The sequence below is a fragment of the Marmota flaviventris genome, chromosome 6 (genome assembly GCF_047511675.1).
Source record: "Marmota flaviventris isolate mMarFla1 chromosome 6, mMarFla1.hap1, whole genome shotgun sequence".
Lineage (NCBI taxonomy): Eukaryota > Metazoa > Chordata > Mammalia > Rodentia > Sciuridae > Marmota > Marmota flaviventris.
This window is the reverse complement of record NC_092503.1, coordinates 17,421,410-17,446,066: the sequence shown is the minus strand read 5'-3', so window position 1 is coordinate 17,446,066 and position 24,657 is coordinate 17,421,410. Positions and strand designations below refer to the sequence as shown.

Sequence of the window (24,657 nt, the reverse complement as noted above, 5' to 3'; positions counted from 1 at the left end):
TAGGTGTGCGTCACCACACCTGGCTAGGACTTTTCATTTTTATCTATAGGCCCACAGTAATAGGATCACTGGGTTCACATAGTCCATTATCAGGGTGGTCTCCTTGGGCATCAGTCCACTGTCATAGCAGACAACAAACATGTTACTAACCAAAGACATAACAAAGGATGGTTCATCCGTGCCTGTGTGCATTGCCTGTCTGTATGTTTAGCACAGTGCTTGGCCCATGGCATGCTTTTGATAAAGCTTTTCAAGTGGCAGCAGTTAATATCAAATCATCAGTCAGTCAGTAAAGTAGATTGTTTATGGTTGATGATTCAGTTATCAGTCTGACAAGCCATGATCTACCAGAGCTGTTTCTTTACTGGGACCTACAACCATACAAGTATTTATAGATGGTCTCTGGTAAAGTGCTCACTTCAGTTTATTTCCTGGACTGTATCAAAGTGGACTGGTTGTTTCTGGATAAATTTGTTAGCAGGGCACAGCTTCAAGGAGGGTGTTATGTGAGAATTTGTTGATCACCCTTTCAGAGGAACCGTTTATAGAAACTTCCCAGGAGCCAGTCCACCTCCCCATTTAATCCATGACTTTTTGGACATGTCCTCACCCAGCAGACATCTCAGGGGTGTGGTTTCTAGAGTGAGTAGGGATGTCAGCCTTCTTCTGAGTCAGCTAGGAGTAGACATGAAGCCCCAATTTCTTTCATTGCCTGACACAGTGTTTCTTTTCCATATAACCAATGCATTTTGGTCCCCATGTGAGTCCTTTTGTTAGTTCTTTCTAAAAATAAAACTGGGACCCTACTTCACTCAGAGTCCTGAATGATGGCTTTGTGTCTTTAGTGTAACCCCGCAAGGGGATGTGGGAACTGGAGACATCAGTTGTGCCTGCACATCTGAATGCATGCGTCTGACTGACTGACTGGCTTTAACATGTGATTGTCTCACAGGCAAGACTCAGAAAACTGGCCTCTTATCTGCCAAGTCATCAACTGAGGCCAGCCTGAAGTCTTTCAACAGAAGTCAGCTGGGCAACTACCCGACGTTGCCTTTAATGAAGTCGGTGGACGCAGCGAAGCAGGGAGAGGAGGGCAGGCTGGGCCGCGGTCTCACCCCCGATGCTTCCAAGCACTGTGACCCGCCCTTAGTAACTAGTTTGACTAAGAACCGGAGAAGCCTCCCAGTGTCCATCTGTCGGAGCTGTGAGACCCTGGAGGACCCCCAGACAGTGGGAACCTGGCCTCGATCCCATTCCCTGGATGACCTTCAAGGAGAGCCTGATGCTGAAAAAGATGTGCCTACTGAGGTGACAGAACCCTCCCCTCAGATTGTACCCGAAGTGCCACAAAAGACAACCGCCTCGACCGCCAAGGTCCAGGCCCCTGGGCGAGATTCCACTGCCGACAATGCATTGCTACTGACCCAAAGCAAGAGATTTTCTGAACCCCAGAAAATGACCACTAGGAAACCCGATGACCCCATGGCAACCACCGACCGAGGCGTATCACCTCCTCAGTGTCTGCCCAGAAACTCTGAGACTCGGCTTCCTGGAGCCAAACACAGTTTAACAAGGACGTCTCTCGAGGGTCACAGAAAAGGACATGATTTTGAAGGAACATACCATCCCCCGGGCACCAAAGAAGGGGCAGATGCTGAGCAGAGGGTCCCTGAAACAAGGACACAGCCAAAAACGCCACAGCCTCCACCTGTTCCTGCCAAAAAGAGCAGAGAACGTCTTGCCAATGGCCTCCACCTGGTGCCCGGGGCCCCTGGCGGAACCCTACCCAGCCCTGATGCCCCGAGCCTGCCCGTAAAGAAGACTGGCCCCTCTGATTGCCCAGTGCCGGCCGCCCGATCACCCTCGGGCCTGGAGCCTGGCAGCCCCTCCTGCACCAGGCCACCGCCCTGGCTCTCAGAGCTGCCCGAGAGCGCCAGCCTGCAGGAGCATGGCGTGAGGCTGGGCGTCCCGCTGACCAGAAAGGTGTCCTGCGCCCGGGGTGTGGATCTGGAGATGCTCACCGAAAGCAAGCTGCACGCCGAGGGCATCGACCTCACCGAGGAGCCCTACTCCGACAAGGTACTTCAGGCGCAGCCCAATGGGCACTGGCTGCAATTTTTCTCCTTTCAGGCAGCCAGGTGAGATGGAGGCCAGCACCAGGAGCCTGGTGTTCTGAGGGTGCTGGATGACCTGCCCCACTAGAGACCCCTGGTGGACAGGGAGCACCATCTCCAGATAAAATGCAAATGCAACCGTACAATCTACTTTTGCTCTTGCTTGTTAGTTTTTAGTTTGGGGCAGTTTTGCTTTGCAGGGAGAATGATCAGTGCCAGAACTGGTTTGTGATAAGGATCATTTTGTGGACAAAAGATCAAGTCCAAGTGTTGGTATCTACTTGACATGAACACCTCCCCACTTCATTTCCATACAGGTCAGCTGGGGCTAACTACCTCTTAGATGGATCACTGGGAGCAAATAACAGTAAATGGGAACATACTTTGGAAACTTTAGAGCCCTGTTCAGATATAATATACCAATTACAATGAATAATAATCTGTAGATTGTGGAAGGAAAAAAATATTTCAAAAATTACACCCAAAATATTTAGTTCTATAATGAAAAAATCATTTCTCATTTGAAGAAGAAAAAAGATCCACCAGTACCAAATTGAGGTTGAACACAAATCAATAATAGGGGTGTCTCTATATTTCTCCTGGAAATGTATGTTTTGTTATGAACAGTCTTATTACAAAATTCTCATGGCCATGGATGCCTTTCAGTAACTTTTCTATAACCTTTCATGAGTAAACCCCTTTGAAGGGAAAATGGGGAGAATTCAACAGTGAATGTGGTGAATGCAGTGGTACAACTTGTAACAGATGAAGGGCAAAGAGTAGAATATCTAGAAGAGAAATTCAGTTTTCTACAGTCTAGGAGACTATATTCAGCAACATGGGAGGAAGCTGATTTTGCAAAATGGTCAGATAGAATGATGTGAAGGCATTAGCCTGAAAATTATAGGATGCTCATGTTCTTCCTCATCTTTCAAAATGTTTTTCTAGAACTCACCATTATCTGGAAGATGTAAACATCTTTTCTCAAAAGCATCCATCCCAGGGATAAAGAATATATATTTACTTCATATTAAAACTTTTGGAGTTATTTCCCAGAAGCTGATCTTCTTATCCTACCTTGTGTTTAATTTATCTTAGAAAAAGGATTAAAAAAAATCTGTACCACCCTTCATGCCCCATTTTTGTTCTCCCCGGCAGCATGGCCGCTGTGGGATTCCAGAAGCCCTGGTGCAAAGATATGCAGAGGACCTAGATCAGCCAGAGAGGGACATCGCCACCAACTTGGACCAGATCCGTGTGAAGTTACTTCGGAAGCAGCATCGCATGGCGGTGAGCAGCTCATGCTTCAGGGTCCCTCCCCCACTTTCTGCCATGCATTTAGTAACCGTGCTGATGTCGGGCATTGATGAGTGCTTAGTGGACAAGGGCTTGGCGTAGCCCTGGAAAGGAGACAGCTGGGAGAAAGTCACACAGAGTCAGCCTGGAATTCGGAGGTGGGGTCCTGGGGGTCAACCTCAGGGCCTCATGCTTGCTAGGAGTGCTCCACACTGAGCTGTACCCCAGTGGCTAGAAATTTATCAAGATACAGTTTTAGAAAGTAAATGATCAATAATCCCAGCTCTATGAAAACTTTTTTTTTTTAAATCCCTCTAATAGACTCAAAATTTTAGTTAGAAAGAATAATGTCAAAGAGCTCTTTTGTACCACATAGGACTAGAGTTAATAACAATATATCATATGCTGGAAAATTGCTAAAATAGCAGATTTCAAGTGATCTCACAAGAAAAGTGCTAACGATGTGAGGTGATACCTAAGTTAAAAAGCTTAATTTAACCATTCGGCAACAGGTCTCTTCATCAAAGCTTCATATTGTACACCCTAAGTATCTCCAGTTTTTCACTGCTCAAATTACAATTTACATTTCTGTGTGCATGCATAATAGTAAATATATGAAACGTTATTGTATTCAGTTATCAGATCATAAATCTATTTTACTGTTACAAAATTATTTTTAAAATCAGTATATCAACAATGTTCCATTAGATGATTATTTCTTAACATAGCCAATTGCATATTGTTGAAAATTAAAATTTTTTTTTTCAGTTGTTTATTTTAAATAACATAGTACAGAACATCCTTGTTATAAGTCTTGTAGACTTCCAGGGTAACTTCTGAGGTTATATTCTTTGCTTAATCAAGATTGTACAAAATCTCCAGGATTTTAGGAAAGATATATATCTGCATATGAACCTAGTAGTCAAATTTAAATGTCCATTTCCCTGTCCTAACCAATACTTGATATGATCGTATTTCTAAGTTCTTTTTAACTATATTAATCAAATACTTGATTTTCTGTTTTATAATTCAAATTCAGAATATAGTAGAAAATCTACTTTATGAAAACCTTTACATTCACACAGGTTTTTCCCTGCAAATCACCTGAGGGAAGAACATAGCACAGAGAGGCAAAATAGATCTATAAATGCTTACAGTTTGGAGACTTGAACACATAACTGGGATTTAATTCCAGATACCTTCTAGAACCTTCTAGAACACTTTCTTCAACATCTGTTCCATCTTCAAGAATAATTCTTTGTGCTGGTCTTACTTTTAATATAACACTATCATTTGCTAATAATCTAGCAATGATGTACTTCAGTACCATCCCTTTTAGAAATAAAAGAAGTGGACCTCCTTTGGCACATGTAGAGTCTTTGTAACACTCTTTTTTTTTTTTTTAATCCAGATCCCAAGTGGTGGCCTCACGGAAATCTGTAGAAAGCCCCTGTCTCCTGGGTGCGTTGCCTCTGTGTCCGACTGGCTCATTTCCATCGGCCTGCCCATGTACACAAGCACCCTCTCTGATGCGGGGTTCAGCACACTGAGCCAAGTGCCTTCTCTGTCCCACTCTTGCCTTCAGGAGGCCGGCATCACAGAGGAGCGACACATAAGGAAGCTTGTATCCGCAGCCAGACTCTTCAAACTGCCACCAAGCCCCGAGGCCATGTAGCCAGGCCCAAGCCAGGCTCACGATGGACCTCCCTGGACAAGAGCCAGCCTTTCACTGTGCTTATGAAGCTGATGCAATTCCTCAATCTCTGGCAGGGTAGCCAGAGCCAGAAGAAGGGCCCCGAGCGTGGCCTACAGAGTGTGAAACCCAGGCACAGGACCAAGGACCTTCTCCAGAAAAGCCCCCTGAAGGAAACTGGTGCAGTTCTCTTTGACCCCCAAAGGCAAGACCAGCACTTATTTTCAGAACACAGAAGAGCCAAGATGCTAACTAGCTACAAACACCGTGCCTCCAGTCTGTCTTTGTGAATTGGCAGAGGGCTGGGTGGAAAGGGCAGGACAGCCTGACCCATTTCTGATTACACCGCTGCCCTTCTGTTGGTCCGGTGGATGCCCAAGCCAGACAGACTTAGCTAGGCCAAAGGAACAGACTCTGGAGTTTTCGTACACTATTGACCATGCTCATTTGTTCAGAAGTTAGAACATCTGGCTGCACCAGGAAAAAGAAAGTCCTATCTCCTTTAAATAAAAACAAGACTTTTAAATAATTGCTTCCTAGCAATCAGCTTTTATTTGCCTTAATATGAGCTTCTAAACATTATCTAACTAGTGTCCACAACCCTGTAACCCTAGTTCCAAATCTTCAGCTTAGACTGCCATCTAACATATCTGGGATATTTCCAGCAAAAATGGGCTTTTCTAATTGTCTCATTTTAACATGGCTTACTTTGTAGGGGTGTTTATCAGGCAGACATTTCATGTTGGCTTTTGGCTTTTAAACTAATCACACAGATCCAGTAAAAAGCCGTCTGAAATTCACAAGTTGTGTGTGTGTGTGTGTGTGTGTGTGTGTGTGCGTTAACTTCAGTAACTGCCTTTACTTTTAATCAGTTTCATATTCTGCCACATTGGTCACTCTGTTGCAGTATTGACTTGGAATCCTGACAACATCCATTCCAAAATCCAGTCATCAATTCATGGATCACCTTTGCAGAAAGTCAATAAAGTTGAATATTTCAGAAAGTTGTTTCTAAAAAAGGGAAGTAGTTTATGAGATGCTTTTAAAGTTTTTCTTCTCAGTTTTATAATTAAGATATCACTGTTCTTCTTATTTAGATAATTATTCTAATTCAAACAAAGGTTCATTGGAGAGCCAGACAAACCACATTAGCTAGATGTTAAGCATTGCATGTTTTCAGTTGTTTTTCAACTGATTTCAGCATATCATATCCTCTTTTAGTCTGCTGTCTGATTTTCTAGCAAACAGCAAATTTAGATGACCATTAAGGCTTCTGTTGCTTACAAAATGATTTTTTTTTTCTTCACGTTCTTATCATGAGCACTCTTCGAAGACTCAAATGTGATCATGTGTACAAGAAACATTTTGAACACAAGACTTGGATCAAAAGTGCTGTAATATTTCATCTACTTACGAAAACAAATTATTTCCCTCAGGGGAATAGGAAAAATGATGTCATTAACTACAAAGCCACCTTTAACATAGGCTTTATCTATCTGGATCCATGTCTCTGAGGAAAAGGACTTCTCAGGTGATGTATTTTTTTCATGCTTTCAGTATGCATTTTTTTAAAATAATGTATATTTCTTTAATAACATGCATCTCCTATAAGAGGCCATGTGAAGAAGTTGTGGAAATGTAAAATAAAAAAGGTAAAGCTGCCAAATTTCTATTAACTCATAAGAACAGCTCATTTTTGTCCTCTCGGACTGTGGATTAGCCCATCTGGAATACGGGGGGTTGCTGCAGGGTCCTCAGATAGCTACAGCATTCAAACAATTTTCCATGCTGTGGGGCTTTTCTTCTTACTTTTGAAATACCTCGGCTTCACATTTTGACAGATTTTGCTCTCATCATTTCATGTGGGCAAAAAGACCACACAAAAGTCATGTTAGAGATTTTAAAAAGGATGTGTGGGGGGGGGCGACTCTTATGTGAATTTCCAAATTTTAGTTCACTCCCAGTGCAGGACTTTCATTGAAACTAACACCAGAGGTGTTGAGAATGCCAAACCATATTTTTATCACTCTTTGGACGTCATTGCCTTTGCATGAAAAATTAAATTCAGGGACCACAAAGAATTTTTAGTGTGAACGTCTGCTCTAAGGGGGGCTGAGGTTGTTTTTACTTTATAGTTCTTCTTTAATTTTGTTTTGATATCTTTAGTGTTTGTTTGGTCTGCTTTTTCTTTAACCTTTTAATCTGGTCTGAGAAAAGCCTGAATGTTTGTATGTGACATTTGACTGAGGTGGTGTGGGGCTGCCTGTGGATGTTAGTGGACAGGTGGGAGGCTTTAGCAATATCCAGTTTTAATCAGTTGTATTTGGTACAGAATTTTGAGTCACGGTGAAAATCGTTGTCTTCCTTGGAAAGCACAAAAGAAACATGGAAAGGCAGTTCAGCTCAGGTAGCTACACGTGACATTGTGTATAATTTTTACGTCACAGCTTCTGGAAGGAAATACAGTTTCCCAAATACTATTTACATTCCTAGATAACTGAGAACGAATCGTTTTTCGTGGGCTTCCCTTACTCAGAGGCCCTTTGCTCTGTCCTGAACCCAGGTGTGGTTGAAATTAGAAATGACTCATATTAAAAATCAGTTCCTGACATAGCCAAGTTTGCTTTTATAACTGCAGCAAAAGAGATCAACCCCCAGGTCACTGCTACGTGTGCATACTACATTATATTCAAAAAAAGTAATCGTCTTGAGTCCAAGTTATCTTGATTTTAAATTAATAGAGAAAACTGTCAAGCAAGTTATATAGCAACTAACAACATTGCACTTTCTGTATATGAAATCAATATTTAAATAACTTATTTTTCTCCATTGCTGTTCTTAAACATTGTAAGTAGCTGTAATATACCAGTACCAATATGTTCTTGCAATTGCTTCAGCCCAAGAAAGCTGTGTATTGTTTTAAAAATTGTAAAAATTATTGTGATGATTCATTTAGCAAAAAGAAAGGTGGACAGAAGGGTTTTCCTATGTATCAGAACTTGTCTATAATTATGTCATCTATGTACCTAGAAAAAAAAAGTAAATAAATTTCTTCAGTTGAATCTTCTTCTTTTGTTGTTCTTGGGATATTTCAAAGATGATGGGGTATATATGAAGGGGAAATTAAGAAGTGTGGTTAAAAATGAAATATATTGTGAAAATTATAAACTATTACTTCAGCCACATCTCCACACTATCTGACATGTACCTGGATTCTCTTTGTTGATTTATTGTATTTTTTTTCAAATATTCATTGAGTCATATAATCACAGCATCTTAGAAAGAGATTGCTGGAAATCACCTCTAAGCCTATCATTTTCAAATGAAGAATCTGAGGCCCCATTGGTGGTTGACTGGCTCAATATTACACAGTTAAAAGATAACAGAACCCAAGACTTCCTTTAAAAGAGAAAAAATCCAGCTCTGAATTTTGTAGAAATTAGTCAACTTGACAAAAATATATTTTCATTGTTACCATACCACAATTGAAAACAAAGACTTTTTTTTTTAATTCCTAGTGCTAGGAATCAAACTCAGGGTCTTATGCATGCTAGGTAAGTGCTCTATCACTGAACTGTACTCTCAGCCCCCAAAGACACATTTTTTTTAAATTGGGGAAGCAAGGTGTTTGTTATACAAAAAAAATTTTTTTTGAGTATATAATATATGTACTTAAAACCAAAAAAAAAAAAATCAGCCCCCTTTCTTGACAACCCCGTCATTCCTATCTCTGCAAGCAGCTATTATAACAGCGTTATTACAGCCTAGCTTTTCAGAAATATTCAAGTATATTTACAAATATAGTTGCATATATATTTTCCATGCAGAAATGATAGTATATTCTTCACACTTCCTCACCCTCATTTTAAATTTATATACCTTGGGAATCTTTCCATGTCAACACCCTGCCTTCTGTTAAAGGCTGTGGAATGTTCTATTATGCAGGGAATTTATTTAACCAGTATTCTGTGAACACATAACCTTTTGCTGTTACCCCCACCCCAAAAGCCATTATGAATACTATACCTTTATCACTTACCATGTGGAATAGCTGTATTCAAGTTATTTGTATTCTAAATTTTGATAGCATATTTTAAACCTATTGGTGGATTTCACTAAAGGAAACTACTAAGGTAGTTGTTTTAAAATTATTGTCCCCATACTCCAAATCAATTTGGAAATGGGGATATTTCATGTATTCTAAGAGTTGATCTTAACTGCTACATTACCTTAAAAAACTAACGATAAACTTCAAACCCTGTTTATTCCAAGCTGACTGCAAAGTCAATTCAAAGAAGAGACATTTCTCTTATAATTCCTAAAAAGGCTTGATCAGAATCTTTCCATTATAATCACTCTTCATATTTAAGTGCCTATGTTGCATTCACTTAGAAGTTATAAAGAACATCCACTTTATTAGGGAAAAAGAAGGTGGTGGATAACCATTCTTTCACTGCACAGTTCATTTTGGAGTTCCTGGAATCATGACTTCCTTTACCCGTAGCTACAAGGACCCTTTCAGGGCAAACTATACACTGGACTACCCAGGACTGTAAGCATGTATGAGTTTTGGGGGAGAAAGAGGTAAATTTTCATTAAGACAGTGGTCAGGGGACCACAAACAACATTTATTGGAAGCATTTCAGTTCCTCATTCAAGACCCCTCCAGCAACATGAGTTCAGAGAAGACCATCTTGCAAAGAGAATTTAAGTTTATTTCCTGCTATGACTTGAATATGTCCCCAAAGTTCACATATTGAAAACTTAATATCAAAATTTATATATTGATGATATTTGGAGGTGGAGCATTTGGGAGGTAATTAGGATTAGATGAAGTTGTGAGGGGGGGTACCCCCCACAGTGGGCACTAGTGGGTTTTTTAAGGAGAAAGGGAGCTGGCACTCTTGCTCTATCTGGCCAGGTGATGCCTTCTGCCATGTTAGAATGCAGCAAGAAGGCCCTTACTGGATGCTGCCTCTCCATCTTGGACTTGCCAGCCTTCCTTCCAGAACTGCAAGGAAGCAGTCGCTGTAGTTTATAAATTACCTGGTCTATTGCTTTATGTTACAGCAAGACAATATGGACTAAGACCACCTCCTATACACTTGAACAGACACATCTGAAAGTCCTAATCAAAGCAAGCTTGAGCCCAGTATCAAAGAACTCCAGGGTACATTTGTGGGAGTCATAGTAGTTAAGAATAATCTCACTGGAATTCACCTCCATCTCCACTCAGCTGCAATAGACTTTCCCCAAAACTTAGATAATAAATATGTTTAGAACTGTAAGAGTTGTATGCAAGGGACTGTATGAATCTGAGGGGAAACTGAGTCGGAGGACAGAAAAGACTGGAGGAGATAGTTACATAGATTATAATCTTGTGTCATTTTCTAAGAGTGTCAGACTGTTAAAAACAGAAAGTTCTGAAAGCACAAGAAAATAATTGAGAAATGCCATCTCCTGCAAGCCCTAACTCCTGATTTTCCTACCCCTCTCATGAGTGAATGGTCATTTCCCTACCTGGGAGGAAAAGCAGAAACCATGCATTGGACCTCCACCCTGGATCTTTCAGTCCACTTGCAAACTCTGTAGCATCCTCATTTAGTCTTCCTGTCTTGTTTCTGCCATTAAAAAGAGAGGGGTGGGGGAGGGAGGTGTTGTGTTGGTCCACCTGCCTGATCCTTCTACTTGAACTCAGTATGCTCCAGTCCTGAGACCCAAGCCATCACTGATTCCCTGGCTTCTCTGTAGCTTCCTCCTCAACTTGGTGGCAGCAGGCCATTGCTCTTCTTTTCAGGCTGCCCTACCTCCTTCCCTTTTTTTTGCTATTTACACTGCGTTTCCTTTGGGGGAAATGCACCATCCATATTTCAAGTGATCTTGGCACTTGGCACAACTTTCAGTTATGCTGTCCCTGTCCACCTCTGAGCAGTGAGCACAGTCCAGGCTCCTTGCTATGGAATTAGGCTCTTGGGCCAAATGTCTTCCACCTAAGAGGACAGGAACTGAACAGTTCTGATGGAAGTGCCCCACAATGATGCCCAAGAGGCCATAAAGCCCAGCAGGAACCCTCTGCCTTCCTGTTTTTCTCTTTGATTCCTTGTGCCAATGGCTGCCAAAAATTTTTGCTTATGTCCTAAATAACTCAAACACTAAGAACTCTCTTGCACCTATTAAAGTTGCCCTATACATGTTCTTAACCATAAGTTTAAATATTTGCACTACTACACATTCCCTCCTTACTTTAAATATTTTCATTGAAAAAAAAACAGCTGCATTACTTTTAAATATATATCCATTGGTAAATAAATGCCATAGCAGTTTGATACCTTCCCCTTGTCCATTGAAAGGACAAAAGAACAAACAATTTAAAATTTTTATTCTATTCCTTTTCCTTCTAAAGGTCCTATATCCATTCTACTTCCACCACAGATTTTCATCCTAATGTAATAGGTTTTTATATGTATCTTTTTGATCATCCCATCATATTTCCCTATAATAAAAATGTTTATGAACAAAAATTTAATTCCATATCTTTTGATTATGTTCTATCTGTTAAGAAGTCTGTATTTTGTTATCCCTATACATTATCATTGATAAATTATTTATCAATAATAAAACAGCATTATTATTGTAATTTTGACAAGTAAAGGTCAAATATAAAAATAAAATTTGGAAATGTTCCACATTATTAGATGGATGACAGCCAGGTGGCAGGGGGATCTTGCCATAGGGTACCTTGGTCCTAGAAAATGTTGCAACAGCAGTTATTCACAGTTATTTCCTGGTTGTCTGAAGCCCCAGAAATTTTTACAATCTGTTAAAACTGTTAAAATAGATGCTTTTTTAAATAAGAGAAAAGCTTTTCTGAAAGAAAAGATGAGAAAGAAACCCTGGCAGGATGATCAGGCAGATCGGTATGAGGACCACATTGATCTAGAAACAGATTCCTTCCTCAAAGCTATCCAAGGCAGCACACTTTTGAAAGAATCACAGATTGAAGACCTTTGCAGTAGGCTACCTGGGGTTCTTCTAAAACATTCCTTTTTCTTGCTCATGAGCCAGAGTTGTTGGTTTTGCCTGTGAAGAAAGATCCATCAACTATAGATTATAATCTTGTGTCATGATTCACACGATTACCTTTTATAGGCTAGAATCGTGGATGCATGATAGTATTAGAAATCTCCCTTTCAACCCCACATTTCCCTCATTTCTATAATCCTTGCTCTCTGTCTCTTGTATTTCACACCCAAATGTCTTCAAAGGTTTTCCTGCCATTGCCTCTTTCTCCTTCCACTCTGGACATTGTCAGCCCACTACTGCTCCCTGGTTGCAACCAAGACCTCCAAGGGAAGCCGCATTCTGCTTGTGAACTGGAGAGCAGACCTCCTTGTCCCCATCCTGGTCCTCTCTGTGGCATCTGAGGACCTCCTACGTCCTCCTCCCCCTGAGCTTCCCTTCAGATAACTCCTGCCTCTCAACGTCCTTGGCAGCCTCCTCCTACTCTACCCATCCTTTGACTGTTCTAGAACCTCACACTTTTATCCCAGGGCCTCTTCTCACCCTTGGTGATCTCTGTAATTTACTTTACACCCCAGAGCCAGGTTAGAGTGAAAGAAATAACCCCAGACATCATGGCTTGTGAAACTTTAAATCTGGCCAGAGGCTGCTTCCCTCCTCAAGTCCTTCCATGAGGAACTGCAGCCCGAGTTGGAACATAAACTAACCCAGAAGATCACGGCTTGTAACAAACTGAGAGTCCTGGCCAGGCACAGCCGAGGCGCATCAGCCAATCACAGGCGGCCAACTGACTGAAATCAAGCCAACAGAGGAGCTGGAGGTCGCTGCGCTGACTCAACCTCCCTTCTGGTTTTCTGTCCAATAGTGCGGCCCGACAGCACTGCAGGCTGGAGCGCTTACACCTGCTCAGGTTCTGAGCACCGCCGCCATTTGCAAATCATTCTTTCCTCAAACTTAATTAACTTTAAATTGCCTATGGTTTTCCCTTTTAAAACACTTTACAGGAAATGTAATGCTTTTAACTAAGAGGATGTTTATTATAACAAGAACAAACTACTGGCTAAGATGTTGGCACAGTCATTGTATCTGGGCTCTGGAATAAAGTCAAGAAGAAAAACCAGAGTTTCTATTCTTCTATGTAGGCAACACAGCCTTTTCCTATTTCTGGTCCTGGGGACTAACTTCTATTCTTGGGGAGTTCTATCTGTAAAACTGGAAAGCTGCCACTCAGTAATGTCTTCTGATCCTTCATGGGTTGGTCCAATCATGTGACATGATTTGTCCTCCAATGGGTAGAAAGCAGGAAAAGGGTGATGGAATCAGCTGTTTCCTGGAGAAAAGCATTGGTATGGTGTGCAGGAGGCAATTGACAGGCTTAACTCATTCCATGAACCCTGGGTGATCGTTTATTGCCCCTGTTCCACCAGAGTGGAATTCCAGGTGAGCAGGGACCTTATCAAGTTTATTCCTGTGTTGCCAGCACCCAGTACAGTGATTGACACATGGAGGTACTAAAAAATGCATCTTTAATAAGAAGGTTTAGAGAAGTTAAGACCCTTTTCCAGGCTGGCACACCCAGTAAGTCACAGAGCTAAAATTTAAACACAAATCCATTTATTCCAATCCCTAGTCATCCTTCTTTTTCCTCTCACATTCCTCATTCAGCTTTAGGAAATCCTGTTGTCTGGGCTTCCAAAGTCTCTCCAGAATCTGACCACTTATTACTACGTTGGTCTGATGCTACCATGCTAGCCCAAACCAGAGCCACTGTCCTTCAGTGGATTGTCACCAAGGTTTCCTGCTTCCCTGCTCCCATCTCTGCCCTCTCTTAGCTCACCCAGTGGCCCCGGTGACTCTGTTATAGACTAAACATTTATGTCTACCCCCAAATTGCTATGCTGAAGCCCCACCCCCAAGTGTAATAGTATTAGAAGGTGGGTCCTTGGGGGGGGGTAATTAGACTCTGGTGAGGTTGTGAGGGAGGGGCCCCCATGATGATATTAATGCCCTTATCAGAAGAGGAAGAGCCCATCTCCTCTCCTTCTCCTTCTCTCCACCATGTCCTCACATAGCAAAGAAGGTAGAATATGAAAAGGAAAGTGTCTGAAAGAAAAGTGGTGCAGGACTGATCACATACACACCTGGGATAAGAAGTGGGTTTATTGTCAGGAGACTGACAAGGCTGCTGTGCACAAAGAGAGAGACAGCAGCCCCAAGGAGAGAGAGCTGCAGCAACTCCCCCTTGAACATTACCTTTTATAGGCTAGAATTATGAATGCACGCTAGGGGCAGGTTTAGTCTTGACTGACTTAGTGAGCATCCCCTGATATTGTGGAAGGCAAGTTTGTTTCTTGGGAACAGAGACAGGCAGTTTTCCTAATTCTCAGAACAAGGAAGCTGGCATGTCCCTTTATCTTCTCAAGGAGAGAAGAGGGAAACCAGTAGGTCCCCATCTCAGGGGCTGGTAAGATGTCTTCTATCTCTCAATGAGAGAAGAGGGAGAGACTAGCACGTCTCTGGACCAGTGGGTTTTATCTTGGGCTAGTTTCTATTTCTTGGGAATAAGTACAGTATTCATAAAGTGGGGGTGGAGAAAAGGAAGATGGCTGCAATTGTGGTAACGTTGTCCCCGTCAGGCACTGAACTTGTCAGCACCTTGATCTTGGACTTTCCATCTAGGACTGTGAGAAAATGAATTGCTCTGTGTCATTCATTACTCTGTGCCCTGAATTCCATCAGGGCAGCCCAAGTAAATACAGACCCTAAAATCATAAGTCAGATCATACCACTCCTTTGCTTGAAACTCTCTGGTGGCTCCCTTTTTCTTTCAGAGTCAAGGATGAACCCTTTGCCACAGCCTTCAAGGTGTATGAACCTGTTTCCTGTTCCCGGCCAGGCTCACTCCATCACTAAAACCTTCAGTCAGGCTTCTTGGTCCTCAAACCCATCAGACAGGTTCTCACCTCAGGCCTGTGCAGGCTTTTTCTCTACCTGGAATGTTCTTGTGCCCCCAAATCTTCATGACTGACTCCCTCATGCCCTCCTCCTGCAGGTCTTTGATCAGAGGTTACCTTCTCCAAGGCTCACCTGGCTCCACCATCTCAAACTGTTCCTCCCCATCATCCTTCACCTCTACCACCACTCAAGTCCCCTACATGATCTGGTTCCCCCTAACATTCATTTTTCACCTTGTAGCATATTGTGCAGTTTATTGCTTTATGTTTAATGCTTCTGCTTATGCATACCACAATTTAAGATCCAGGAATGCACAAGTTTGCTATCAAATAAACCAGAAACCTCTCCATTTGACAGGAGTATGTATTGAATGAATGATTTCTGAAAGAATTCAGAGCAAACCGTAAGACCCCAGAACTGCTTTCCCCAAACTATTGTTACTGCAGCGTACGACCACCAGAGGGCACTGGTCTTCCAGGCTGAAGGCTACCAAAGCTGGGGAGGAGAAGGAACTCCCTGGAGGAAAGTGTTCACACTGTGCAGCTGCAACCAAAGCCCACTCCTGATTGCCAGCAACTCAGAAACGAAATGTGGCTGCGGGAGGAAGAGCGAGGCTTCCCTGACTCTCCAAGTGCTCTGTAACAAAACAAAACAAAGCAAAACAAAACAAAACAATATAAAAAATGCCCTAGGAGAATGAGAATGACTAAATGAAAGAACGTAGTCCGTTGTAATAAACGCTGTGGGCCTCTTGATTCCCTGGCTGCCTGCCTTATTTCTTTACCAGAGTTGGGTAACCTGCCTCAGTTTCCTGCAGTTTGTGTGGCTGGGTGTCTTTGTGTGTACACAGGTGCCCTCCTGCCTGTTTTAGGAGTAAGTTGGAGGTAGGGGAGGCAATGTTTAGGTGTCTCTGAAACAAAGTCCTCAACCTTAGATGCCAGTGACGTGGAACACCAGGCTCATTTTTGTTGGAATGGCATTTAGTTGTTCATGGCCCAGAATGGCCCACCATCATAATAAGAACAGTAGCCTCCGTTCAGTCCAGATGTGCTCAGAATTGACTCCTGAAAGCAGGAAACCTTCACACTGGCAACTGTGCAGCAGACGCAGATTCTTCCTGTTTTACAGCTGTAAGGCTACAGGGACCTCCAGGTAGAAGAGATGAGACTAGACCTTGGCTTCTTTTATTCTGGTGACTGTGGCTTACCACCTACCGGTCCTTAGCCTGAGTGTCATATTAAAATCACCTGGTGTATTAGGGTTCCGATAGAGAAACAGAACCAGTGGACAGTACATATGTAGAGATGTTGCCTGGTATTGGCAATTGTCTGAAATCCACAGGACAGACCACCAGGGAGAGGAGCTGTCTGAAGCTGCTGTCCACATGGAATTTCTTTTTCATCAGGGAAGCCTCAGCTTGCTCTTAAGATCTTTCAAAAAATTGAATCAAGCCCCCCAAACAGCCCAGGATCACCTCTTACTTAATGTCAATTGATTATGGATCTTGCAACACTTGAATTAGCATTTGATTGAATAACTGAAGACAGTAGCCAAAGTTGACACTTTGAAACCTATTGACACTATTGAAACCTTGATAACACCTGGGAAACCTTTGAAAAGGAGGCTGCCTGGGCCTCAGGCAAGGCCAGTTAAAATTGAACCAGGAGGAATGGAGCCAGGACACACCTGTGGTATTCTTCAAGCTCCCCAGGCTATGGTTACATGAACTGTGCCTTTCCTCAGCCAAGGGGTCTCTGGTGCCTTGACCTTGCAGAACCACTAGCACTTGGTGCATTCTTTGGGTTAGCTGGGGGTCCATGCTCTTGCTGTATGACCCCATGAAGGGTCTTCTCCACTCAGCTTTATTGCCATTGTCTATACAAGAAGAAAGTGTTGGAGGGTAGGTCCTCACTGGCCCACCAACCTTTATCCAATAGCCTCCCTACTATCTGATGGCAGAATCTTTGTTTTGTTTGACCTCAGAAATCCCACTCCCAGAATGTGGAATGTATTTTGTCCAAACCAGTCCTGGCAGTGTGGACCCTTTGACCAGCTACCCTTAGAGCCAGTGGTGGGCACAGGGCCCAGTTCCAGCCAGTGAGGTCCAGGTAAAGTCAGCTCTGGTCTTTAGGGTGATGTTTCTTTCCCTAACAGAGAGTGTATTAGTCATGATTCTCTAGAGGAAAAGAATCAACAGGAAGTATAATTATAAAAAGGGGATTTATTAAGTTGGCTTATGTGACCAGAAGCTGGATAGTCCACAATGGCCGTCTGCAGGCTGGAGAGCTGGAAGAACTAGTAGATGTACAGTCCAAGAGGATGAAGCCTCAGAAAAAGAGGGATCAATGGTGCTACCCTAGTCCAGTACTGAAGGCTTCTGGAAACTTCCTGGAAAATCACTGGCAGAGTCCACTTCGGAAGAGTGAAGAAGCGAGAGTTAGATATCTTCAGACAATTGCACAGCAATCAAGAAACTGTTCAAGAATAATCCAGCTGGCATCTGCTGCTGCTTCCTTGTTCTTCTAACCTTTATCCCATCCAAGCCGTCATCCTATGGACGACGGTGCTGCCCATGCTTAGGGAAGGTCCCCTATCAGTTGGCTATCCCACATGCCAATCATTCCTAGACACACCCTCATTGACATACCCATAAGCCTCTTAATCACTGGCATCAATTAATCCAATCAAGTTGACAATTCAAATTAACCATGACAGGGAGAAAGACACTCCTGCCTCCTGACAGACAGCAGTGAGAGGATGGGAAGAGGATGAGACCACGAATCTCCCACCGAGGAGAAGAATGGGAAATGACTAAGTGGGGCCATCAATGCCCCTGTGGAGCCAGGGCACCATCTCCCACCTGCTGTAATAAAACACTTGCTAAGAACACTTCGCTATGATTGGCAGCAGACACAGCAAGGTAAGGGAGAGGATGGTTCTTATTTGGTATTTGTGGGGCTAACAGTGGGATTTGGGAGGTGGGAGATTCTCAACTGCATGATCTGACTGAACATGCACACCCCATGGCTGTAGTGAAAGCCCTCTCATCTACCTTCAGGAGAAGAGGTACTCCTGAAAGGAACACTCAAGGCCTTCCATGCTATAGCCATTCCCTGTGCCAGCAGATGTGCTTTCTCTCCTCAGCATCTCTGGAACATTCCACGGTGGATTCCTATGTCTGTCTTGGTTGACAGCATCCTCTGCCCATCTTACCTTCTCTGACTGTTTGAATCCCACCATCTAAATCAAGCCTCCTCCTGCAAGACCTAGCAGCCCCAGTTAGATGCAACCTGCTCCTAACAGTTCAGCACCCTTCTTATGGTGCCCTGTGCTGAAGCATTTGATCTCAGGATGGTAAAAGAGCCCTCAGGGAAGGGTCCAAATTTTTTTCCTCCTAACAACTAAATTGCTAATAAATTAATTCAAACCCATGTTGGGAGGGAAAGGAAGGGGACAGGGGATTAACAAGGATGGTGGAATGTGATAGACATCATTATCCAAAGTACATGTATGAAGAAGACATGAATTGGGTGTCAACATACTTTATATACAAAAAGAGATATGAAAAATTGTGGTATATATGTGTAATAAGAATTGTAATGTATCATTTTTTTTAAATCAATAAAAGTGTCACAAATTGGCTGAAATTCTGTTCAAGGACATTTGCTATCTCTCATACACGCTATCTGTTTCCTTAAATATGACATTAATCTGAAGGATGAGTGATAATAGTCAGAGAACACTAATAGTTTAGAGTTTGTTCCATCTCTGGAAATAACTAACCAAATTGATTTGCCTAAAAAAGGTAAGGTCATCTTTTTCTGTTTAATTTAATTGCTTCAGCCCCACTTACCCAAATTACAAACTGTGTTGCATTTCTCCTAAGATGCTGCAAAAAAAAAATTGCTTGTGACTGCCAAGCTTTACTACAGGAGGCCTGTCTTGCTTCCAAACAACGGGCTGAGATTAAAGCCAGAGAAATCCGTCGACTATTGACAGGCTTCAATTCTCCATCATCATAATTTCATTGACCACAGTGAAAATGGTGTCCCCGTGGTTCAGTGCATCCTTGCTTTCATCGCTCGGGATGAACTCAAAACCACAGTGATATTTTATTTTGATGGAGGACGAAGGACAGTCTCTGCCTCTCCAGCTCTGACTGCCTAGGGTCTGGAGCCCCCCAGGAAGATTTGCACTCAGTCCCACAGGATGATCTGCCTCCAGTGTCTTGTCAGTGGTAATTGCTTAAATAATCTGCTGAAACCTATCCACAAAAGGACTTTCTCCTGGGGGTAACAAGCCTGAGCATCCTGACTCAGTCTTCCCTGGAATGATTCTTAATTGGGGGCACTTGGGTTATGTCACTGCCCTCTCAGTCCAAGAAGGTCTGATCACATTGCATTCTAAGAAAACAAAGAGGTTAGGGGACCATCGCCTTCTCTTCCCCTACATTCCTTGGAGGGACATGAAGTGACAGTCTTCCTGGCCACAGATGCCCCTGCGTATCATTAATGACTACTTGCTTTAAAGAGTCATTGTGAAGTGCCACTGAAGTTAAGATACAGGGGTGACAGGCAGATCCACCTCATCGGAGAACAGATCCTATTTGTGTGGCAGCTTCTTTAAGCCCTGCTTGGCCAGGCTGGGAAGAGTTAGACTCTGCACCCAGAAGGCACCCAAGCTCCCTAGCTGTGGGAGCTCTGGCCAGAATTAAATAAAGCCATGTGGGAGATGGCAGGGACTTCTCACTGGCCTGGCCTAGCCTCTGCTTTGTCCCTCCTCCTTCCCATATGGTCTCAGTGCCTCTGTTACTTGCCCCTGTCTGCAGGGCAGACCTGGGGAAATCTCCATTTGAGAAGAGGAGCCCCCTTGCTGAGGGCCAGGTGGGAAGGGGTGGGTCCAGGGACAGCTGCAGAGCCCACCTCTCTCTCCTGGGCTGGAGTGGCACCTCTGAAGATGGGTCCACACTGCCTCCCTTTATCTCAAGTGGCTCCTCTGGGATTCATCTCAGTCCCTCGCTCTTTGGCTAGTGCCAGTCCTCACTCTGCTCTAGTGAGCCTCCTGTTGGCTTTTTATCTGATGCACCAATTAAAAACTTGCTTTGAGGGTTTGCTTCTGATCAGTGGGTAAGGGTGAGTTTGGAGAGAGAGAAGATGAAGGGGAGATATGAGAAATGGCTCCAAATCTAGGACCTGACGAAAGAAATTCCCCTTTTCTCCTGGTCTGTGTTTCCAGCTTCAGAGTTCAAGTGTGTGTCGAGGGCCGTGTGGGGATAGCCTCCATATCCTAGAGCTGCGTCTCCCAGTGAAGCCCTGTCATTATTTACAGAGCAGACTCAGTGCTGTCTTGCTGGACATGAGACAGTGTGTGCATTTCTTCCACCTTCCTAGGGGAGCTTTCCAGAAGTTTTCCATGGTCCCTTTCAGCTGTGGTCTAAATCCAGGGCCTTGGCACCACCTCAGTCTCCTCCTGATGAGGAGACTCATTTATTTTGGCACCTGGACACTTCCTATTTAGTCCCAGGTTCTGAATGTATGGAACAGGGCTTTGCAGGCAGGCATGCTGTAGGAACTCTCCACAACTGTCAGGACACATGGAGACGGAGGCTACTCAGCCTTTGGGGACGGCCTATTCTTGTTCCCCTGGATTCTTCCCCTGCTGGACCTGAGGTTTGAAAGCGATGCTCACAGAAGGTTTGATGAGGGTTCATGTGGGTTGGATGGTGGAGGACATTAGAAATACTAAAATTTTCCTTGCAGATATTTTTCCCCTCCCCAAATGAGAGAAAATGTATAGTGTCCATTGGGGGAATGTGCTCAAAAGACGTGTGAAGAATGATTTTCACAAATCCAGATGTGAGATGTTTTCTTTAGTCCAGCCGGGTGAGGCCAAATATGTGCCTGATGCAAGATGGCTGGTTTTGCTCATAGCACTCTCTAAAAATGTACAAATTGGACAATTAATTTACTCTCTTATTTTTGGCAGGAAAAGCAGAAGTGGCTTCCCAGTACCCATGATTTTACTGCAGCCACCCCCAGATGTGTGTCAATGAAGGGTGCCACGAAGACGGCCCGCTGTGCTAGTGTCCCAGTGGTCAAGTCCAGCATCTCTCTCCCACGTCCCACCCAGGAAGGCAATGAGTCATCAAAGGCAGCCACCTGAGAGGCTGCCCTTCCACCACAATTAGTGGAATTGCCACCACTTTTCACCTGGAACCAGAAGGTTCCCTCTGCTGAGTCTCAGGGGGAACTGGCACTACGCCCACTTCTTGGCTAAACCCTGAGGGCTGTGCTATATGGCCGGTTTTGGTCCCTCTGAGGTCTGACATCTCTCACCCTCCTCCTCACCTGTCACTGGATATTCTCTTGCTCACGTCTCTCAAAGGAATGGCCACCAGAATCAGTCTTCAAATTTCATTGATTGATGGGATTTTATAAATGGCTTTTTTTTTTTTTTTACTTCTTGGTGTTTTCACTGACTTTGGCAATGGATAGGGCTGAGCAGAAAGATGTCTTAGGAGTGAAGGTGGTGAAGCCCAGTGCTTTCTCAAGGACAATGACGAGATAATCAGTTACCATTCCTTCCCCTGGACTTAATATTCATTGATGACTTTTTTTTTTTTTTTTTGAGAGAGAGAGAGAGAGAGAGAATCTTTCTTGTAGATGGACACAACACAATGCCTTTTTATTTTTATGTGGTACTGAGAATTGAACCCGGGTCCCACCCGTACTAGGTGAGTGCTCTACCACTGAGCCACAATCCCAGCCCTATTGATGACTTTTTTGTACAACATTCAACAGGACATGGAAAAGTAACCCAAGTGTTTGATGGTGGCATTTTAATAGTTTGAGTAAAGCCATTTGTATGATGTGTTTTAAGGTAGAGCCCTTTAGTAGGAGCACGATGGGACCCTGCTGCCTCCTTGCCTCACAGCACAGGGGAGACTCTGACCTACATAGACATTCCCGTCTTACAGCGGTGAGACTCAACAGCTTTTCAACTTTACAGGGTGAGAAAACACACCCTGATGCCCATCTTGATTTTCGTTTCAGTACTCCCAAAGTCCCATGAGATATTCAACACTATATTATAAAATAGGCTTTGAGTTCGATGGTCCCGCCCAGTTGTAAGCTAACAGAAGGGTTCTGAGCATACACAAGGGAGGCTCAGCAGGTGTATCATGTGCCTTCTTGAGTCACGACTTTTTCAACTTACTATGGGTTTATCAGGACATCATGCACGGTAGATCAAGGTGCATCTGTGCAGTTCTCACAGTACACTGTGCCTGGTACTTCCTCTCCTCCCTACACTGAACTCACAGAGAGCAGGACTTGGCAAACTTCCTCATTATTTCCTCAACATCCAGCACAGTGTCTAGTACATACCAGGGATCAGAAGATACTTGTTGGGTGAACAGTACACAGCAACAAGATCTGCCAGCACCACCCCCTGCCCGGCCCCCCCTTATTTAGGAGACTACCCCGGGAACAGTGAAATGTGCGGTCTCTGGACTTCAGATCCAGGATCCTGCCTGTCCTTGACAGGCTGGGCCTCTCTGCCCTGCCTCCTGCCTGTGGGACTTGGCTTACAAACTGTGTAACACAGAAAGGGAAGCCAGCCTTTTCTATCCTCACCAGCCGAGTGGTCAGTGGGTCGGTGTCCTGTCCAATACCACCCAAATGCACAAGTGCTCCCTCTTGACTGACTCACTTGGCCACGATTGGGAAGAACCACGTGACTCGCCCACCCCAAGTCATCAGGCATGTCATTGTGTTTTCATGGGAGCAGGCATTGTGCGGCTGGAGCTTTCCTCCTCCTCACAGGGAGGACCACAGGCATTTGTATTCTGAAGACCTCCCCGGGCAGGGGCAGCAACACTGGGGCTGAGACAAGAGGAGAGGATGGGGTCTCGTGGTGGGCCATCCAGAGAGGCAGCAAAAGCCTCCCAAACAGTATTTTATGTGCCCATAAAGGGCATAGAAGTGACAGAGACTTGTGTTTAGGTGGCATGTCTCCTTGGCACGGGCCTCTAAAGCACCTGCTTTATACGTAGAGACATCTGGGTCAATGCTAACGCTGGAATTCTCTTGGATGGGTGTTCTTAACTCAGAGTTTACAAACTTGAACAGAAAGATTACATATTTTCCCCTACTAACCTCTAATTGAAGTGTGCCATGTCCTCAGTTAGGAATATAAGAAACAACCTCCAGTGATGATGCCATCTGTGATGTCACCAACACAAACCTGGGTATCTCCATATCACTCACAGTGCTGCAGGTATCCCACAATGCCTTTTATACTTAGAAACACGTAGCTCTTGAACTCACTGCTAACTCTTTTGTTTTTGTTTTGTGTGTGTGTGTTTAGTGCATTGATATAAAGCATCTGTTTGCTCTACGTTTTTTGTCACAGTTCTCCAAAGAAACAAACACAATGTGTGTGTGTGTGTGTGTGTGTGCATGTGTGTGTGTGTGTGTGTGTGCATGTGTGTGTGCGCACACACACACGCATACACGCATGCATGCATTTGTGCAGCCTTTAGATCTTAGGTCCAGTCTCTGGTCTTTCCCACCTGTGTTTATCAGTTGTGGTCACTCTGCCTAAGTATTGGTATTGGCTCACATGACTGGAGGCCAAATCTATGATCTGCCATCTTCCAACTTAAGATCAAAGAAAGGTGATGCTGTGGTTCTGAGAACCAGAGGACTAATGGTGTAAATCCCAGCAGAGGGCAGAAAACTGATATCCCAGCTCAAGCAGTCAGGCAAAGACAGCAAACTCCCCCTTCCTCTGCCTTTTCTTTTCTTTTCTTTTTTTTTAATACTGTTTTTAGTTGTAGTCGGACATTTATTTATTTATTTATTTTTATGAGAATCGAACTCAGTGCCTCGCACGTGCTAGACAAGGACTGTGCAGCTGAGCCACAACCCCGGCCCCTTCCTTTGCCTTTTTGTTCAATTCAATCCTTCAGTGAATTGCATGATGCCCGTCCACATTGGGGAGGGCCACCTTCTTTACTCTAGCTACTGAAACATCCTCACAGACACACCACAAATAGTGTTTGACCATCTATTTGGTCAGCCCATGACCCAGTCAAGTTCAACATTAAAATTAATCATCACACTATATCATGAACTTGCTTTTTAAAAACAATATTTCTATTACTGTATCTCAATGTATATGTAATTCTATGCATTTCAAAACATCATTTTGAGAAGAGACACATGGGCTTCATCAGTCAAAGGGACACATCTCACCAAAAAAATGTTAAGCATCTCATGAGAAAATCTCTGCAAAGAAGCCACCCAGCCTTTGCTTGACCAATTCCTTGGTGGAAACAAATCCTTCTCAAAAATGGTACCTGTTTTATATTCTTCAAGTATATTTGAAGGGAGGGAGGGTGATCCAAGCTCTAAACTCACCTTTCATTGCTTACTCCAATGTGGAGCTGAGCACTGTAAGCATTTCTCCTTTGCATGATGCTACTCCCTGTCAATAAATCCCTCTCAGGGGACAAGGAAGAGACATCTCTTCCTAACATCCAGCCTACTTCCCTTCTTTTCTCGATGCTCCATCTGC

The 24,657-nt window shown here is 43.6% G+C and overlaps 1 protein-coding gene across 4 annotated transcripts in view; it reads left to right on the top strand.

Moving 5' to 3' along the window:
- Sash1 (SAM and SH3 domain containing 1) overlaps nt 1-8,165 on the top strand; it is a 229,767-nt gene extending 221,602 nt beyond the window's left edge. For all 4 annotated transcript variants that reach the window (XM_071612923.1, XM_027939555.2, XM_027939557.2 and 1 more), the window contains 3 exons: nt 953-2,079; nt 3,273-3,404; nt 4,822-8,165. In XM_071612923.1, coding sequence (XP_071469024.1) covers nt 953-2,079; nt 3,273-3,404; nt 4,822-5,085 — 1,523 coding nt within the window. In that variant the 3' untranslated portion in view covers nt 5,086-8,165. The remainder of the gene's footprint in view (nt 1-952; nt 2,080-3,272; nt 3,405-4,821) is intronic.
- The last annotated feature ends 16,492 nt before the right edge of the window (nt 8,166-24,657 follow it).